Source organism: Thermobia domestica, chromosome 3, assembly GCF_964235325.1.
Source record: "Thermobia domestica chromosome 3, izTheDome1.hap1.1, whole genome shotgun sequence".
In the NCBI taxonomy this organism is placed as follows: domain Eukaryota; kingdom Metazoa; phylum Arthropoda; class Insecta; order Zygentoma; family Lepismatidae; genus Thermobia; species Thermobia domestica.
The window spans coordinates 346,349,624-346,365,192 of record NC_137456.1 but is presented as its reverse complement, the minus strand read 5'-3'; the positions used below and the strand labels follow the sequence as shown (position 1 = coordinate 346,365,192).

Below are 15,569 nucleotides of genomic sequence, written 5' to 3'. Positions count from 1 at the left end.
ACTATCGGGTTCAGGTCACCCCGTAATCAATTTGTTACATGCACAACTTCATTAAAATTTGTCGGCACACAAAAGGAAAAAAAAAGTGCTTATTCACGCCTCATGCATATCCCCCCCCGAAACCAAATCCTAATATACGCCACTGGTCAAAGTATATACTGCCTTCATCGGATGCCAGGTAACAATAAGTGTTTGTTTTGGACAGCTAACATCAGGAACTTATACTTTGGAGTTTTACGACTATATTTTTCATATTGTGTATTAATACGCAAATCACAACTATCGTAAGATGAAATATTAACGCAAACGTTTAGTTGAAGAACCAGTGGGTTACAATATAACGAGTTCCATTGTTCCTTCACAGAAATAATTTCTCCACTGCTTTAGAAAAGGGTATTTTATTAGCGCCAATCCATTTTTACAACTCACCTTGTTGGCCAAACGAGTGGCATAATACAATGACTATGAACTATTTCCCTACACATATCGTTTTTCTAAGTGTAGAAAGCGACCTTCCATATTTATTAGCTAAGCTGAAGGAGGAATTTCCATGGTGATTCACCATGAAGGACGGGAAACAAAGCCAGAGTAGCACGGAGGATTATGGCGTTGAAAGCACAACCGCTGCTGCTCTCTGTTGTCAATTTTACTGTAAAAAACGGTTACAAAATGACGAGAAAATATTTTTGTGACGAGATACAGACGAGTAAGCCTCAACTCTCGTAGCTAACCTTAGAAGTTTAGGATTTTAGGATTTAGGAATTAGATTTCTGGGCTTTCGGCATCTATGGCCATGTTAGCCCGTCACTAGGATTAGAATTAGGAATTAGATTTCTGGGCTCTCGGCATCTATGCTCATGTTAGCCCATCACTAGGATTAGGATTATGAATTAGATTTCTCGACTTTCGGCATCTATGGCCAGGCCATGTTAGCCCATCACTAGGATTAGGATTAGGAGTTAGATTTCTGGGCTTTCGGCATCTATGGCCATGTTAGCCCATCACTAGGATTAGAATTAGGAATTAGATTTCTGGGCTTTCGGCATCTATGGTCATGTTAGCCCATCACTAGGATTAGAATTAGGAATTAGATTTCTGGGTTTTCGGCATCTATCACCATATTAGCCCATCACTAGGATTAGAACTAGGAATTAGATTTCTGGGCTTTCGGCATCTATGGCCATGTTAGCCCATCACTAGGATTAGAACTAGGAATTAGATTTCTGGGTTTTCGGCATCTATGGCCATGTTAGCCCATCACTAGGATTAGAACTAGGAATTAGATTTCTGGGCTTTCGGCATCTATGGCCATGTTAGCCCATCTCTAAGATTAGGATTAGGAATTAGATTGCTGAGCTTTCGGCATCTATGGCCATGTTAACCCATCACTAGGATTAGAATTAGGAATTAGATTTCTGGGCTCTCGGCATCTATGGTCATGTTAGCCCATCACTGGGATTAGATTAGGAATTTGATTTCTGGGCTCTCGGTATCTATGGTCATGTTAGCCCATCAGGATGACGTCCCTCGACGATACACTATCCGAAGAAAGGGAAGTAAAGGAAACGGCCTGAACCTGTATTTGAGTACCATCCCAGATTTGCCTAGTGCCAATCAGGAAAACCTTACTCAGGATGGCTGACCTGTTAAAGCTTTTACACTTTTTCGAATGAGCGTCCCCACTGAGAATCGAACCCGGGACTTCTTGACCCAAAGACAAGCACTCGCGACTACACAACGCAGGACCGCATAATATTAGAAGTAAGCCTAGCATTATTTGCTTCTTCTGTCTTATTACTTTAGTTAGATATGCCGTCTGCAAAATAATAGTATGAATTATTTTTTTAAAGTTATTAAGTTCTATAGTAAAGCATGAACTCACTCTCTTGATTGACATAATTGTAGGGAAGGCGTAAGAGGATATAAACTAATTCTATTTAGAAAGAAAGGAGCAAAGGCCACCAACTGAAGTAGTCTTCTATGTATTTGACAGGCAAAGCCGTGCGGAAAACCTTATCTTTCTTGGGAACAGGGACAATCAGGACACCATTTTTTTTTCGGGAGGGGGAAGTACTTTTGGAGCAACTGCGCCGAAACACACCTGGAATGGACACCTCTAAACACCTAGCACCTAGAACTCTCTACTACTTAACCATCGTACTTCCACTTATACTAAATTAAAAGAAGCAAATTACGTTAATAATAGAAGCGTAATTACCACGAAATCTACATAGATAAAAGTGACTACATTTGTGACTTAATAACGCTTAAACCACCAGACCGATCTCGATCAAATTTTCAACATGGATGAGGTTCGAGCCTGGGATGGTTTTTATCATTTCACTTTGACAGTGCAACTTAGGAGAGGGGGAAATATTTGAAAATAACCAAAAATGACCGATATTAGTGTCGAATCCCGGGGTCACTGAACATGAAGAGTGACACTTCCGATACTGTTTAAATCCAAATTCAGACCACAATAGTAATATTTAATTTTTACTGTCATTTTTACCAAACACATGACAGAGTTGTGGGTTTAAAGATATTCCAACCCAGTGAACCGGGTAATCAACACTAGTATTCTATAAGCAAAACACTACTGCACACTCTAACACTTTATATGAAATTTTCCGAGGTATTTAACGTCTCAGTGTCAGTAAATATCAGTTCTCTCGGTACCTTCACTTTGTTCAGGTCAGTACACTTCTTAGTAGATTACAATTATGGTTTCAGGGGTTGGCCCGGACGAATATTTTCCCGGGGTTATGTCTCCGAGCGTGTGCAATGTGGATTGCTAGTATTTCGTGTACATGTTTTCACCAGAGGCATCATTTGGGGAATTCAGGGGAGAGAAACACATCCTTTTCGATAAATTGCATATTAATTTATGTTTAGTAACAGAAAACGTGAAACTAAACCGCCGTCTTTCTGGCAAAATATCAGTGACGTAATAAGGGGGAAAACGAGGCTTGTGCCCCGGGCGCCGGATTAGGGGCGCAAAACTGGACAAATATTTATTTTTACTATAAGACAAGGAAAAGAGTTTTAGCAAACTAAAGATCATAAAAACACTACCTCAGAAACTTACCAGGACAGCTACTCACCAACCTTAGGACCATATCCATAGAGCATAAGTTAGCTTCAAAGCTATCTTTTGAGGACATTGTAGAAACCTTTGCAGCCAAAAGAGTCCGCAAAGTTAAATTTTAGTTCCAGCTTTTTGCGTTTTCATTTAACTGACATCGATTTAAGAGATCTGCAAAATGTTCGACTATAATACTCGATACAACATTTTGGCTGTTCGTCATGATTACATATTCTATTCTAAAGCAACAGATTGTTGATTCATTTTACACATATGCACATCTCGATATAAGTCCAAAAACATTGTGATTTGCAGTTATTATGATAAGACCAGGCACGTAGCCAAGGAGGGGTCAGGATACTCCTTCGAGACCAGAAATAAAAAAAAAAATAAAGAAAGATGAAACAAAAAAAACTATAAAAAGGAAGAATCAGCGTTAAAAATAAGGAGGCTAAAAATAAAAAAGTAATTTTTCGTTATCGCTTCTCTGCAGTATCAAACATGTTATTTCAGAAACAGTTTTGTACTGCTCCTTTAACCTGTCATTTGGAACAGACAATAGCTGACGGAATTGTAAAAACAAAAAGTTACATGGAAAGTTCTGTTAACATTTGATTCAACAGAGAAATAAACGCAGACATTATAAAATATTTTACAGGACATTATTGGATATGTACTTTTCTGTAAGAGTGGATATGTACTTTTTAATAGCTCAGGTCATAATGAAAGGAAAATTGTTATATTTGAATGAACAGAGGAAGGAATGTAGATATCGTAAAATATTTTTAAATATTCTTTTACTCGAGATTTCTTTAGAGTTCGTTATTAAATACTTACTAGCATATACTCATTTTATTGTTTTAACAAAGCAATATATGTTGCCAGTAAAATAGTTTAGATTGATCCAGTTCCTGGTGTGATAACCACAATATTTTATATCATACTTCCTCCCCTCCCCCGCCCTCGCACACACATTACGAAATCCTGACTAAACAAACCAATTCATCTGTATATGTTACCAGTAAAATACTTTGCCCTGGTGTCATAACCACAGTATTTCAAGCCACAGTATTACGAAATCCTGGCTACGTGTCTGAATAAGAGTACAAGAATATGTCAAGCATGCTAATCTCAGATTATTTGGTAATCAAATACTAATTAGTTTGGTGTTTTATCTTGAACTAAAAATTAAATTATGTTTACTGCCAGTTTGAAATCAGGCTTTACCACTTGAAGAAATTAATGGAATGGGAGAATTACTGTGTGATACCAATATTAGGTGCAGTCGGAGAGCGTCTTGGTTTGGTTGGTCAGGGGGGAGGGGGGCGCTAAGACGAGTTCTTGCCCGGGCGACAACTAGTCTAGTTGTGTCACTGGAAATGACGCTATTGCTTTTCAGCCCAATGCATATTAAAAAAATCCTCCATCCCAGGAGAGACATCTGAAAGGTTATGAAATAAAAAAAAAAAAATGAAATAAAATCTTTCCGCCTTATGCAGAGTCGTTTTGATAAATGATTAGCGTCATACTAAAGGCCTGACTACTGCAGGAAGCATATGCTAATCGAACTCTTTAGTATGGCACTAATCACGTGTCAGAACGACTCTGCATAAGGCCCTTTGAGTTTTACGTCCCCATGGTTATGCCGGTTAGGCTAAAGGAGACGGTGATGATGAGTAATGAATAAAATGGTGAAATGAAGAAAGTGGGAAGAAATGGGATAACCCCGAGGAAACCCACGCACACAGTGTTTGTCCACCACAGTTCACTTGGCGGGGGCTGGGGTCGAACCCGAGACACCAAGCACCAGAGGTGAACGCTCTACCACTGAGCCACCGCGGCCAATGGTTATGAAATAAATTTCCTCGTGCAAGCATACAGGCTACCTGGTGAAATATAAAATCCGCTAGGATAAGTTTGTTGAAAACTACGACAACTAGCCTTATGCCTTCCCCCTGAAAACTATATTTGTAGACAGTACCGGATTTACGTATAAGCTAAAAAAAGAAAAAAATCTATAGCTTAGGGCCCCACTCGCTTGGGGGACCCAACAAATTTAAAGAAAAACTTAGAAATTCCAAATAACAAGAAAAAGCAAATAAGATAAAACGCACAAACAACAATGGTGTTTTGTATTGTTACGTACTATGCTTTTATGAAGCAAGTAATAAGGCCCCTGTTATCCCGCCTCCCTTATAATGAAGTCCCCGTTTCCCAGCACTGCTTGTAATGGGCCCTTGTTTTCATTAAGATATTCATTAGGCAGACACGTAGCCAGGATTTCGTGAAGGGGGGGGGGCTCCGTGACATGAAATACTGTGATCATCACACCAGGGGCTCGATCATTGTAAACTATTTTACTGGAACATATGTTGGTTCGTTTAGCCAGGATTTCGTAACCGGGGAGGGGGGGACATGAAATTCTGAAGGCCCAGGAGCTCGATCAATCTAAACTACTTTACTATCAACATATTTTGGTTTGCGAGAATATGTTGGTAAGTATTTTAATAAACTATGAAGAAGTCTCGAGTAAAATTAAAAAAAAAAAAACTTATTGAAAAATATTTTACAATATTTACATCCTTCCTCTGTTTATTCAAATATAACAATTTTCCTTTTATTATGACCTCAACTATTATAAAAAGTACATATTCACTATTATAAAAAGTGCATACTCTATAATGTCTTATAAAATATTTTTACAATACCTGCGTTCCTTTTTCTGTTGAATCAAGTGTTAACAGAACTTTCTTTTCCACATATATTTTTGTTTTTATTATTCCGTCAACTACTGTCTGTTTCAAATGACAGGTTAAAGGAGCAGTAGAAAATTGTTTTTGAAATAACATGTTTGATACTGCAAGGATAGGATGACGAAAAATTATGATAAAAAAATGTCCACGCTGTTACACAACGGCACTACGGTTTCGGAAGCTTGAAATCTCCTTGACTAGTAGCAGAAATTCTGAGAATTCCGCAACTTTTCTAGAAATTTCAAATTCCCTGACTCTTCCAGGATATATTGCTCACCTCGCAACCATGTATTGCAAGTAATACAAATTTCCTCATAAGAAAGAGTAACTTAACCAAAAGCTTCCTGTAATTTATTTTTAACGCTGATCCTTCTTTTTCTCATTTCATTTTGTTTCATCCTTCCTTAATTTTTTTCATTTCTGGTCTCGAAGGGGGGGTCAGGCCCTCCCGGACCCCCTTCCCCTTGGCTACGTGCCTGCATTAGGTCAATAAATTAGCATAGAATATATTCAAATCTAAAAAACGGCGACATTTTGTCGCAGAAACTGAAAGTTCGACATTATAAAGGGTTCCATCAAACCTAAATACAGCACAGTTTGTAGACATAGTATGTGCTGGAGTATTTTCAATCTTTACGAGAAAATAAACCTACTTACTTATTCGCTGTATAGTTAGCGTTTGTCTCCACTTCATAGAAGTTGGCACTCAACTACACTTGCTTTTACATGTGCCTTTACGTATACACTCAACTCCTTACGTTTATCAAGGAGAGGTTCACTATCGCAACGAAACTGATACAGAAAAGAATTTACACAACTCACACATATCATTATATTGCGCAGAACTATCTTTCCACTCCGTATCGCATCGACCTACAGAACAGCTGATAAAACTTTTTACAGTCGATTTGTTGAATTGTAAGTAACACAAACAGAACTCGATAACGGCACCAAACAATGCAGTGTTGGCAGAAAACTGGTTCACTTTATGTTCTGTATGCGTAATTGTATTTGGTGCTAAACATAGCCAGGTAACGTAACGTAACGGAGGAAAGAGGAAAGGGGAACAACGGAAGGATTGGACTCTGAACACGGACTAAAAGAGTTCGCTGAGGCAAGGACGAAACGAAACAATAAGGAAAAAAAATGCAAACGAGCAAAGTTAGAAGTTGCGTGTGAATACATTTAAATGAATGAGAGCTTCCTCTCTCTCTCCTAAACAAACTGTGTTGCCAAACTTCCGCCATTTCAAAGGTCGTTGTTATGTAATCAACATCTCATATAGATCCCGGAAGAGAAAATAAAACTCTTGAGAGCATATACGAGTTTTAATTATCTGAGTGCTTTTCTTTCCAGGAGTGTGTGTAGAGCTTTATGGCTTCTAGAAAAGAGTGGGAATTAGTGAATGGATTATTCCTCTCGCATAGTATTAGAGAGGTTGCTGGTTCCAATGCTGGTACGACTGCCCTGAACAGAGGTGTCCAAAGCTCCAAACTCGCACTCTACAAGGCACGGGCTCACTAATTGAGCGATATCCCGACTGATTCCAAGTCCGAGTAAACGCGAGTCCACTCCACACGAAGTTAAGAGTCTTCATCTCGGCGAAATTAAAATACCGCTAATTTTACAGTAATTATGTGATATCTTTAAATAGATAAAAGATAATCGAAATGTGGAACAAGAGCGCCTAGACAATATTATTTTACATGAGAAACCGTTATCACGACTCACTTATCTGCTTTCGATTTCGAGCCATTTTGAAAATCGGCATTTATTTTCGCGTTTCTAAACAGCTGAAAACGGAAAGCCACTAGGTGACTTGTGATAACGGTACCTCACGCAAAATAATATTGTCTAGGGCGCTCTTGTTCCATATTTCAATTATCATTTATCTATTTGAACATATCACATAATTACTGTAAAATTAGCGGTATTTTAATTTCGCCGGGATGAAGACTCTTAATGAGATAGAGCCCAATTGTGGATGCATGCATGAACTCCATTGAAATACTGTATATGGCCCCGCGCAGCGTAGTCGCTAGCGCGCCTTCGATGCGAGCGGTCCCGGTTTCGATTCAAAAAGTGTAAAAGGCTTTTTTTTTCAGGCCAGTCATCCCGAATGAGGTTTCCCTGGGTTTTCCTCATTCGCACCAGGCAAATGCCGGGGTGGTTCCTAACTTATAGGTCCCAGCCTGTTTCTTTCCTTCCCTTTCCCCGGATAATATGCTCGTTGAGGGACGTCATCCCTAGTGGCCATAGATACCGAAACCCCAGAAATCTAAATTCTATATCCCATTGTAAGGTGTCAACCCAAGCCCAATATAAAATAACCATCTTCGCTCATGACTATTTTTTAGGGTTTTTCCCAATGTTTATCTTGAAATATTGGCGATGGCCGACACTCATCCTAAACACCTGCTGATATTTCGTTGTCAGTTTGTCCGACTGACGTGAACTCCCTCTTGACTATATGATTAGCGTATAAGCCTTCGGAGCGGGAGGCCAGGATTCGATTCCCAGTGGAAACTCATGTAGGATTTGGGATTTAGATTTCTGGGCTTTCGGTATCTATGCCCATGGTAGCCCGTGACGTATGAGGAATGATGTCCCTCGGTGATCACACTATCCGAGGAAAGGGAAGGAAAGAAGTGGCTTGGGGCCTGTATGTTAAGTACCTTACCGGCATTTGCCTAGTGGAAATGGGGAAAACTCAGGAAACCCTCACTCCAAATGGCTGGCCTGGAAAACTTACACACTTTTTCGACCGAGTGTCCCCACCGAAAATCGTACCCGGGGCCGCTCGCACCAAAGGCGAGAGCTTTAGCGACTACGCTACATGGGGCCACGGAAGCCTACGTTAAGGCGGGCTGCACATTGAGCAGAAGGAGGACCGACAAGCCGAAACAAAACTAAGTCAGAGAGGATACGGAGAAATAAGCATTGACTTTGTGTCTGAATCATAATGAAGTAGAGTGAATGTGAAACACCGAACTTTGTTGCATCGCTTACAGCACTCTACAGCAGAAGGACTGTCCTATCCTCTGGCCAATCTGCGGACGATCTAAACTGTGGGTCCACGTCTGATATAGCCTCTGAGCTGAAAGGAATACCAAAACTCCAAATCAGTCATTCAAACCGGCGTAAAGTGTCTTTATAGCCGTACCAGTATCTATAGCTCTTTCATATAACACATGAATCATCATTCTCATCATCATAGGTATTTGCTATTATCGGCAGGTCACTTGCTGCAGCTGAGAAGCTTCCATACTCCACGGTTTTCCGCTAACCTTTTCGTCTTCACGGACCATTTTTCTGTTTTGATATCGTTCATTAATTGTAGTCTCCTTCGCCCTCTCCCCCTCTTTCCTGCCACCATACCTTCCTAACACGTCCCTCATGATACAGTTCCTTCTTAGCCATGTCCCAACCAGTTTCTCTTCCTCTTCTTAATAATATCTAAAATTATTCTTTTCTCCCCAACCATTTCTAATACCCTCTCATTCGTTTTCTTCTCGACCCAGCCAATTCTATCCATTCTTCTCCATAACACATGAATAATCAAAATAAAATAATGAAGCACGATGAGCACACATAGGATATAGATCAGGGTGCTCCACAGGAGATGTGGAAGTAACACTTAATATTTTCTTATCCTACACATCTATATAAGTGACGTAAAGAGTAAAACTGAAAAAATGTGGTTTCGTTGAGGTTTACGTCCCACGGTTATGCTGCCGGCTAGGCTAAAGGAGACGGTAATGATGAGAAATGAATGCAATGGAGAAAGTGGGAGGAAATTGAAGAACCCCGAGAAAACCTACACACATGGTCTTTGTCTACCAGAAAGTTCAGCTGGGATCGAACCACGGACCCCATGCACCAGAGGTGAACGCTCTAGCACTGACCCACCTCGATATAACCAGTAAAGACCACATTTCAACCGATTTCATCCTTTCATAAATTTTTCTAGGCACCCATTCTAGAGAGTGTCTGGGTGAACGTGAATTTCAGTGCGCAACGAAGGTTAACGAGAAATAAATCCCCGATTTCATGGCTGATGGAACCCGCACCATTCAGTAGGAAAGACCACTCAGTGTAGTGGTAAATTATAGACTACACTGCCGAGGTTCTAATGGGAACAGTAATATCTATGAGTGAACATAAAGACACGCAGATTATCGAACACAAATAGACTCTCCTGAAGACAATGAAGAGAATCACGCGAAACGTATATTTATGAATGAATAGAATATGGATAATCAACTTTAAAGCCTGCGTTACACACACACACACACACACACACACACACACACACATATATATATATATATATATATATATATATATATTAATGGATTGTCCAGTAGGGTATTTAGGACCTTATTTCGGGGGGGGGGCTTGAAAACCAGTAAGAAGCATTTGCGTTGTACTTATAATGCGAAATAATAATAACCAAATTATTTCGGGAGGCTTGAGCCTGATATCCACCCCCCTACATACTACACTGGCAAGGGCGCCCATCAGGAGGGGCAAGGTAGGGTGCTCGCCCTCTAAAGAGGAAATCGTACTTGGGAATATCGAAAGCCCAATAGAATTTTTATATTAGTTATAGCAAAATTTTAAACTATATTTGAAACCTCGCTTATATTTGCCCCCCCCCCTTGGAAACCACAACATGGGCGCCCTTGTCCACTGGGATTAACTCTATTCACAAACTCGGCCGCCATAATCACTCTAGCTGTCTATTGCCAAAAACGCAATTCAAAATTTGGCGTTCGTCCAAGAGATATTAATACTATGAGTACAATCTTTTAGGTGCTGGTACCTGTAATCAAACTTGCAACTTTCCAAATAATGGGTCACTAGTAAATTCTCAGTTATTTTCTTACAGTATTTTGGTTGTTTAATGTTTGTTTGCCGTATAAAAGAGACTGCAAGGTCCGGACTTAGTGTTTAAAGAACCATATGAAAATATTCTCCTACTGGAAGTTGGACCGAGTTCTTCCACATAAGACCATATTGTTTCTGGCACAAGTGGGGTGATTGTGTCAGGCCCCGAGTTATAGGAGGAATCCTAAATCAATTTTTGGATTCAAAATACAGTATTTAGACACAATAACCATCATATTGTAAGACATTTTTATGACTATATGCTATTAAATGTTACGAGTTGCTCTGGTAGTGCGATATTATTATTATTGACATTAAAATGTCGAAGTTGTAATCGAATAATTTATTCAGTCTGGACATTTCACCTACGAACTCTACGAACTGTAAGACCTAATTAGAATAAACAATGGCAAGTAAAAATTAAATTAAATGAAAATTCTAGTTTAAGGTTCCAGATTATGCTCTTTAGGATAAAGGAGACGCATCATTAAAGAAGCTGGATAATAATGCAATAATTAGCGGAATGATCATGTGAAAGGAAACTGAAGAACTTCGAGGAAATTCAGAAACATGATATTGTCTACCACAAACTATTTTGACCTGGGATCTAACAAGGGATCTCTTGTATCAGAGGTGAGCCTTTGCCTTGGGAGACCCGGGTTCAATTCCCGTTCGGAGCTCATGTGGTTCGGAACCCATGTTAAGCTCTAGGTCCACGTGTCATGTAGTCTCGCTGCTGAAGAGGACGTCAAACTGAAAATCAATCAAAGCAATCAGAGGGGAGGGCTTTACCACTGAACTATCGAGTCCCAGGCGAGTAGAAAGTTACGCCTTTTTGTGTGTGTTCATAGAAGAATTTTCTTTGCTATTTCTTGTTTCAACCAAAGAAACGACGTGACAACGTAGAACTCTGTCTCGAGAGCCTGAGAATCAGTTTACAGGAAATGCTTGGAGGGTGGGGGTTCTAAGTGATTTCTCGATTATGGACACTGTGTGCATGGAATCGGGAGCAACTTTTCTTCACACACCGTGTATATGAAATCCTGTGGTTACAATCCATAATCGAGATACTTTTCACAGAACCAATAAAACTGTTTCTATTTTTGTTCCAGTTGTTTTATGCGTCATATTATAGTAGGGAATAAAAAACCCACATAACAGAATGGGAATTTTCCGTCAGTGAAATATCTAGAAGTTGACCATTGGCCAGCTGTTAGAAATCTCTCTTTCTCTCTCTCTCTCTCTGCGTGTGTGTGTGTGTGTGTCTTCCTATATTATGAGCTTTCCTGCGGACAACCTAATAGCATTTTCCTGTAACTCAATCGCTATTATTTTATTTGACGCATTCTGTATTTAAAGGATTTAGCAGTTGTCTAGATAACAAACATTTTCTTTTATGGTTTTTGATTTCACATTTCTGCTTTATATATTGTTTAGTAATATGAATAGCTTAAGTCTTCATCCCGGCGAAATTAAAATACCGCTAATTTTACAGTAATTATGTGATATCTTCAAATAGATAAAAGATAATCGAAATATGGAACAAGAGCGCCCTAGACAATATTATTTTACATGAGAAACCGTTATCACGACTCACTTATCTGCTTTCGATTTCGAGCCATTTTGAAAGTCGGCATTTATTTTCGCGTTTCTAAACAGCTGAAAACGGAAAGCCACTAGGTGACTTGTGATAACGGTACCTCACGCAAAATAATATTGTCTAGGGCGCTCTTGTTCCATATTTCAATTATCTTTTATCTATTTGAAGATATCACATAATTACTGTAAAATTAGCGGTATTTTAATTTCGCCGGGATGAACACTCTTAAAGGAAATGCTTGGGGATGGGGATTCAAAGTGATTTCTCGATTATGGATACTGTGTGCATGGAGTCGGGAGCAACTTTTCTCCACAAACCGTGTATATGAAATCCTGTGGTTACAATCCATAATCGAGATACTTTTCACAGAACCAATAAAACTGTTTCTATTTTTGTTCCAGTTGTTTTATGCGTCATATTATAGTAGGGAATAAAAAACCACATAACAGAATGGGAATTTTCCGTCAGTGAAATATCGAAACGTCGACCACTGGCCAGCTGTTAGAAATCTCTCTCTCTTTGTGTGTGTGTGTGTCTTCCTATATTATGAGCTTTCCTGCGGACAATCTAATAGAATTTTCCTGTAACTCAATACCTATTATTTTATTTGACGCATTCTGCATTTAAAGGATTTAGCAGTTGTCTAGATAACAAACATTTTCTTTTATGGTTTTTGATTTCACATTTCTGCTTTATATTTATTGTTTAGTAATATAAATAGCTTAATAGCTCTAGTAATATTGTTAAGGACTTTCAATCTATTCCCGGTGGGAACCAAGTTCCTTCGGTGTCAGAGGAGGCGTTAAGTGCGCGCGGGGCCTAGTTAGTGATGGGCAATGGGAATATTCCCGGTGGGAAGGAATATAAAAATGGGAATATTTCCAGGTTTTTTCCCTGGCATATAAATTCCCGGGAAGTAATTTATTTCCATTTCTTTACTTTATCCTCCAAATTATAAGAACCATATAACTAATTACTTTATTTTCATGTATTATAATTTACTTCTAGGTTTTAAATAATTTTGGAAGTTAAAAAAAATAAAATTCGTTGACTGTACTTTATATAACTAATAATATGATTTTTTAAGTTCCATTTCCATTTGCACTAAAAAGTAGCAAATTACTAATTTACAAATGATGAAAAGGAACCAGTTTGTAAAGTAATGTAAAAATTATGTAGAAGTAAAGATGAAATTCAATTAATACACCGCGAACCATCATTAATAATAGACGTCGGTTTGCCTGCTGCGTCTGACTGGAATTTCTGAAGAGATACTCGGTCTTCTGTTACGTGTGAATTAACGCATGAAATTTCGAAAAATAGATAGGAAGAAAGGTCGTGTGGCAATGTTACGTGTAAAATTATAAAGATAAGTCAGTATCTTGCAAACATTGTGAACATAGATATGTATATGGAAATGTTGATAAAATGGTGAGACGTGTGTCTTCTGGCAGTTACCCAACCTAATTTATTTATAACATTAAAAAAAAATATTATGTTTATAATATCAGTCCTAGAGTCAAGTCCTAGAGTCCTAGAGTCAATTTACATATAAATTTAAACTGTTTAGCGGTGTAAAAGTAAGTGGACTTACTATACCATTTTTCCACAACTTTACTTGCATAGAACATATTGTAAGTAAATATACATTTATGCGTACTCTCTAAATACAATAAAATATTAATAAAGTAACATAGTACTGATCAGAACATACATTTTAAAGAATCCTCTGGAGACAACAGTAATAATACACTGTGATAAAAAAAATGCGAATTTAACTTTGAAATCAGAATATAGTAATAGAATGCAATTTTCTTTGTGATTGTGCACAAATTCCCGGAAAATTCCCATTTTTGGGTATTTTTTGGGAATATTCCCAGGGAAAATTCCCGAAAAATATCTTTCCGGAAATTTGCCCATCACTAGGCCTAGTGCCAATAATGACCTCGCGGGGCCAGAGTACTGGTAAAAATAGCCGAGCGCCAACATGCTCAGAACGCGGAGCCCCTCCTAAGAGCGGGCCTGGGGCGGTTACTCCATTGGCCACCCCGAAACTCCGCATTCTGTTCGGTGCTGATTTAACATGTTCAATGTAGAACCACTTAAATTAAAATGCAGGAAATCCCAATACCATAATTAACATCGTCAGAAGTATTTTGCCATATCTTCAAAACAAACTCCCCTTTCCCCCACTTCTTTGCAGTTACAGAAGGGGAAAAGAAATCGCTAATCTTGACATTCAGGATATCTTTCTTAAAATACAGAATCGTGTAAAATCCAAATGTTTGTCCCAATTTGCTTGCAGCTGATGTTGACAAGAAGGAATTGCTGTCTATTTTAGCAACCTATCAAACCCCGCTATTGACAATTATTTTCTTCTACCATACTTAATTTTTGTCTTTTAAAAGGAAGTGTTAATTACACTAGTCAACAAGGTTTTGTCATTTGGCTGAAAATGGAATAAAGCAAGCCAATTTTATGTTCTACTTACGAAAATGAGTATGAAAATGTTTCATAATTATTTTACAGTGCACTAGCCTTCAGCTAGCTGGGGACTTTGTCCCCAGATTCCCATGTTTGCTTGGTTTATGACCTCTCACTTCTCATATCCCTAACATCTCTAATCTTAAAGGATATCGAGGTATGGCGATCTTATTAAAACAATTGAACCCCTCCTGTTCCTTCTCTCCTTCCAACGAAAACATAAGAAAGAACCGAACCGTCTTTAATTAGCATGTCTCTATTCTTAATGGATTTCGATATATATCTTCCAGTCTGATATCTTCTCTTCTAAGGGAAACATCTAAAACGAGAAGGGGAAAAAAAGCCGAATCACATCTTTAAGTATTTTCAATCAAAAGCTTAAACAACAACTTTTATGCCTCTAAATTCGGAAATACGGACATTTTACTATAATAATTGCCATCCTCAAATTCCGCCATCCCCGTTAAATTTTCCTTAGCGGTATCTTACGTCACAAATTCTATTCTTTTCATATCCCTAAAATATATTTAATCTCAAAGGATTTTGAAATATGTCCATTTTATTATAACAATTGCAGGCGCCACCCTTTACTTCCCTTCAAATGAAAACATCAGAAAGCACTCGAACACGTCTTTAATTATTTTAAATTAAAAGCCTAAACATCAATTCTCATGTCTGTAACCTTAACGAATTTCGAGATTAATCCATCGTATTTGAAGCCCCACTGTTTTTTTCTTCCCTTCGAGGGCAAATGTAA

The 15,569-nt window shown here is 38.5% G+C and overlaps 1 protein-coding gene and 1 long non-coding RNA gene across 3 annotated transcripts in view; one reads left to right on the top strand and one right to left on the bottom strand.

The window, feature by feature from the left end:
- The window catches only part of LOC145681279 (beta-1,3-galactosyltransferase 5-like), a 28,672-nt gene extending 21,664 nt beyond the window's left edge, over positions 1–7,008 (bottom strand). The window contains exon 1 of one of the 2 annotated variants that reach the window (XM_081752898.1): positions 6,661–7,008. In XM_081752898.1, the coding sequence (XP_081609024.1) occupies positions 6,661–6,664 (4 nt within the window). In that variant the 5' untranslated portion in view covers positions 6,665–7,008. Of the gene's footprint in view, positions 1–6,495 lie in introns of both variants that reach the window. The other variant, XM_081752897.1, reaches the window with a different exon arrangement.
- Positions 1–15,569, top strand: part of LOC145682060 (uncharacterized) — a 474,511-nt gene that overhangs the window by 264,925 nt on the left and 194,017 nt on the right. The gene's annotated exons all lie outside the window — the stretch shown is intronic.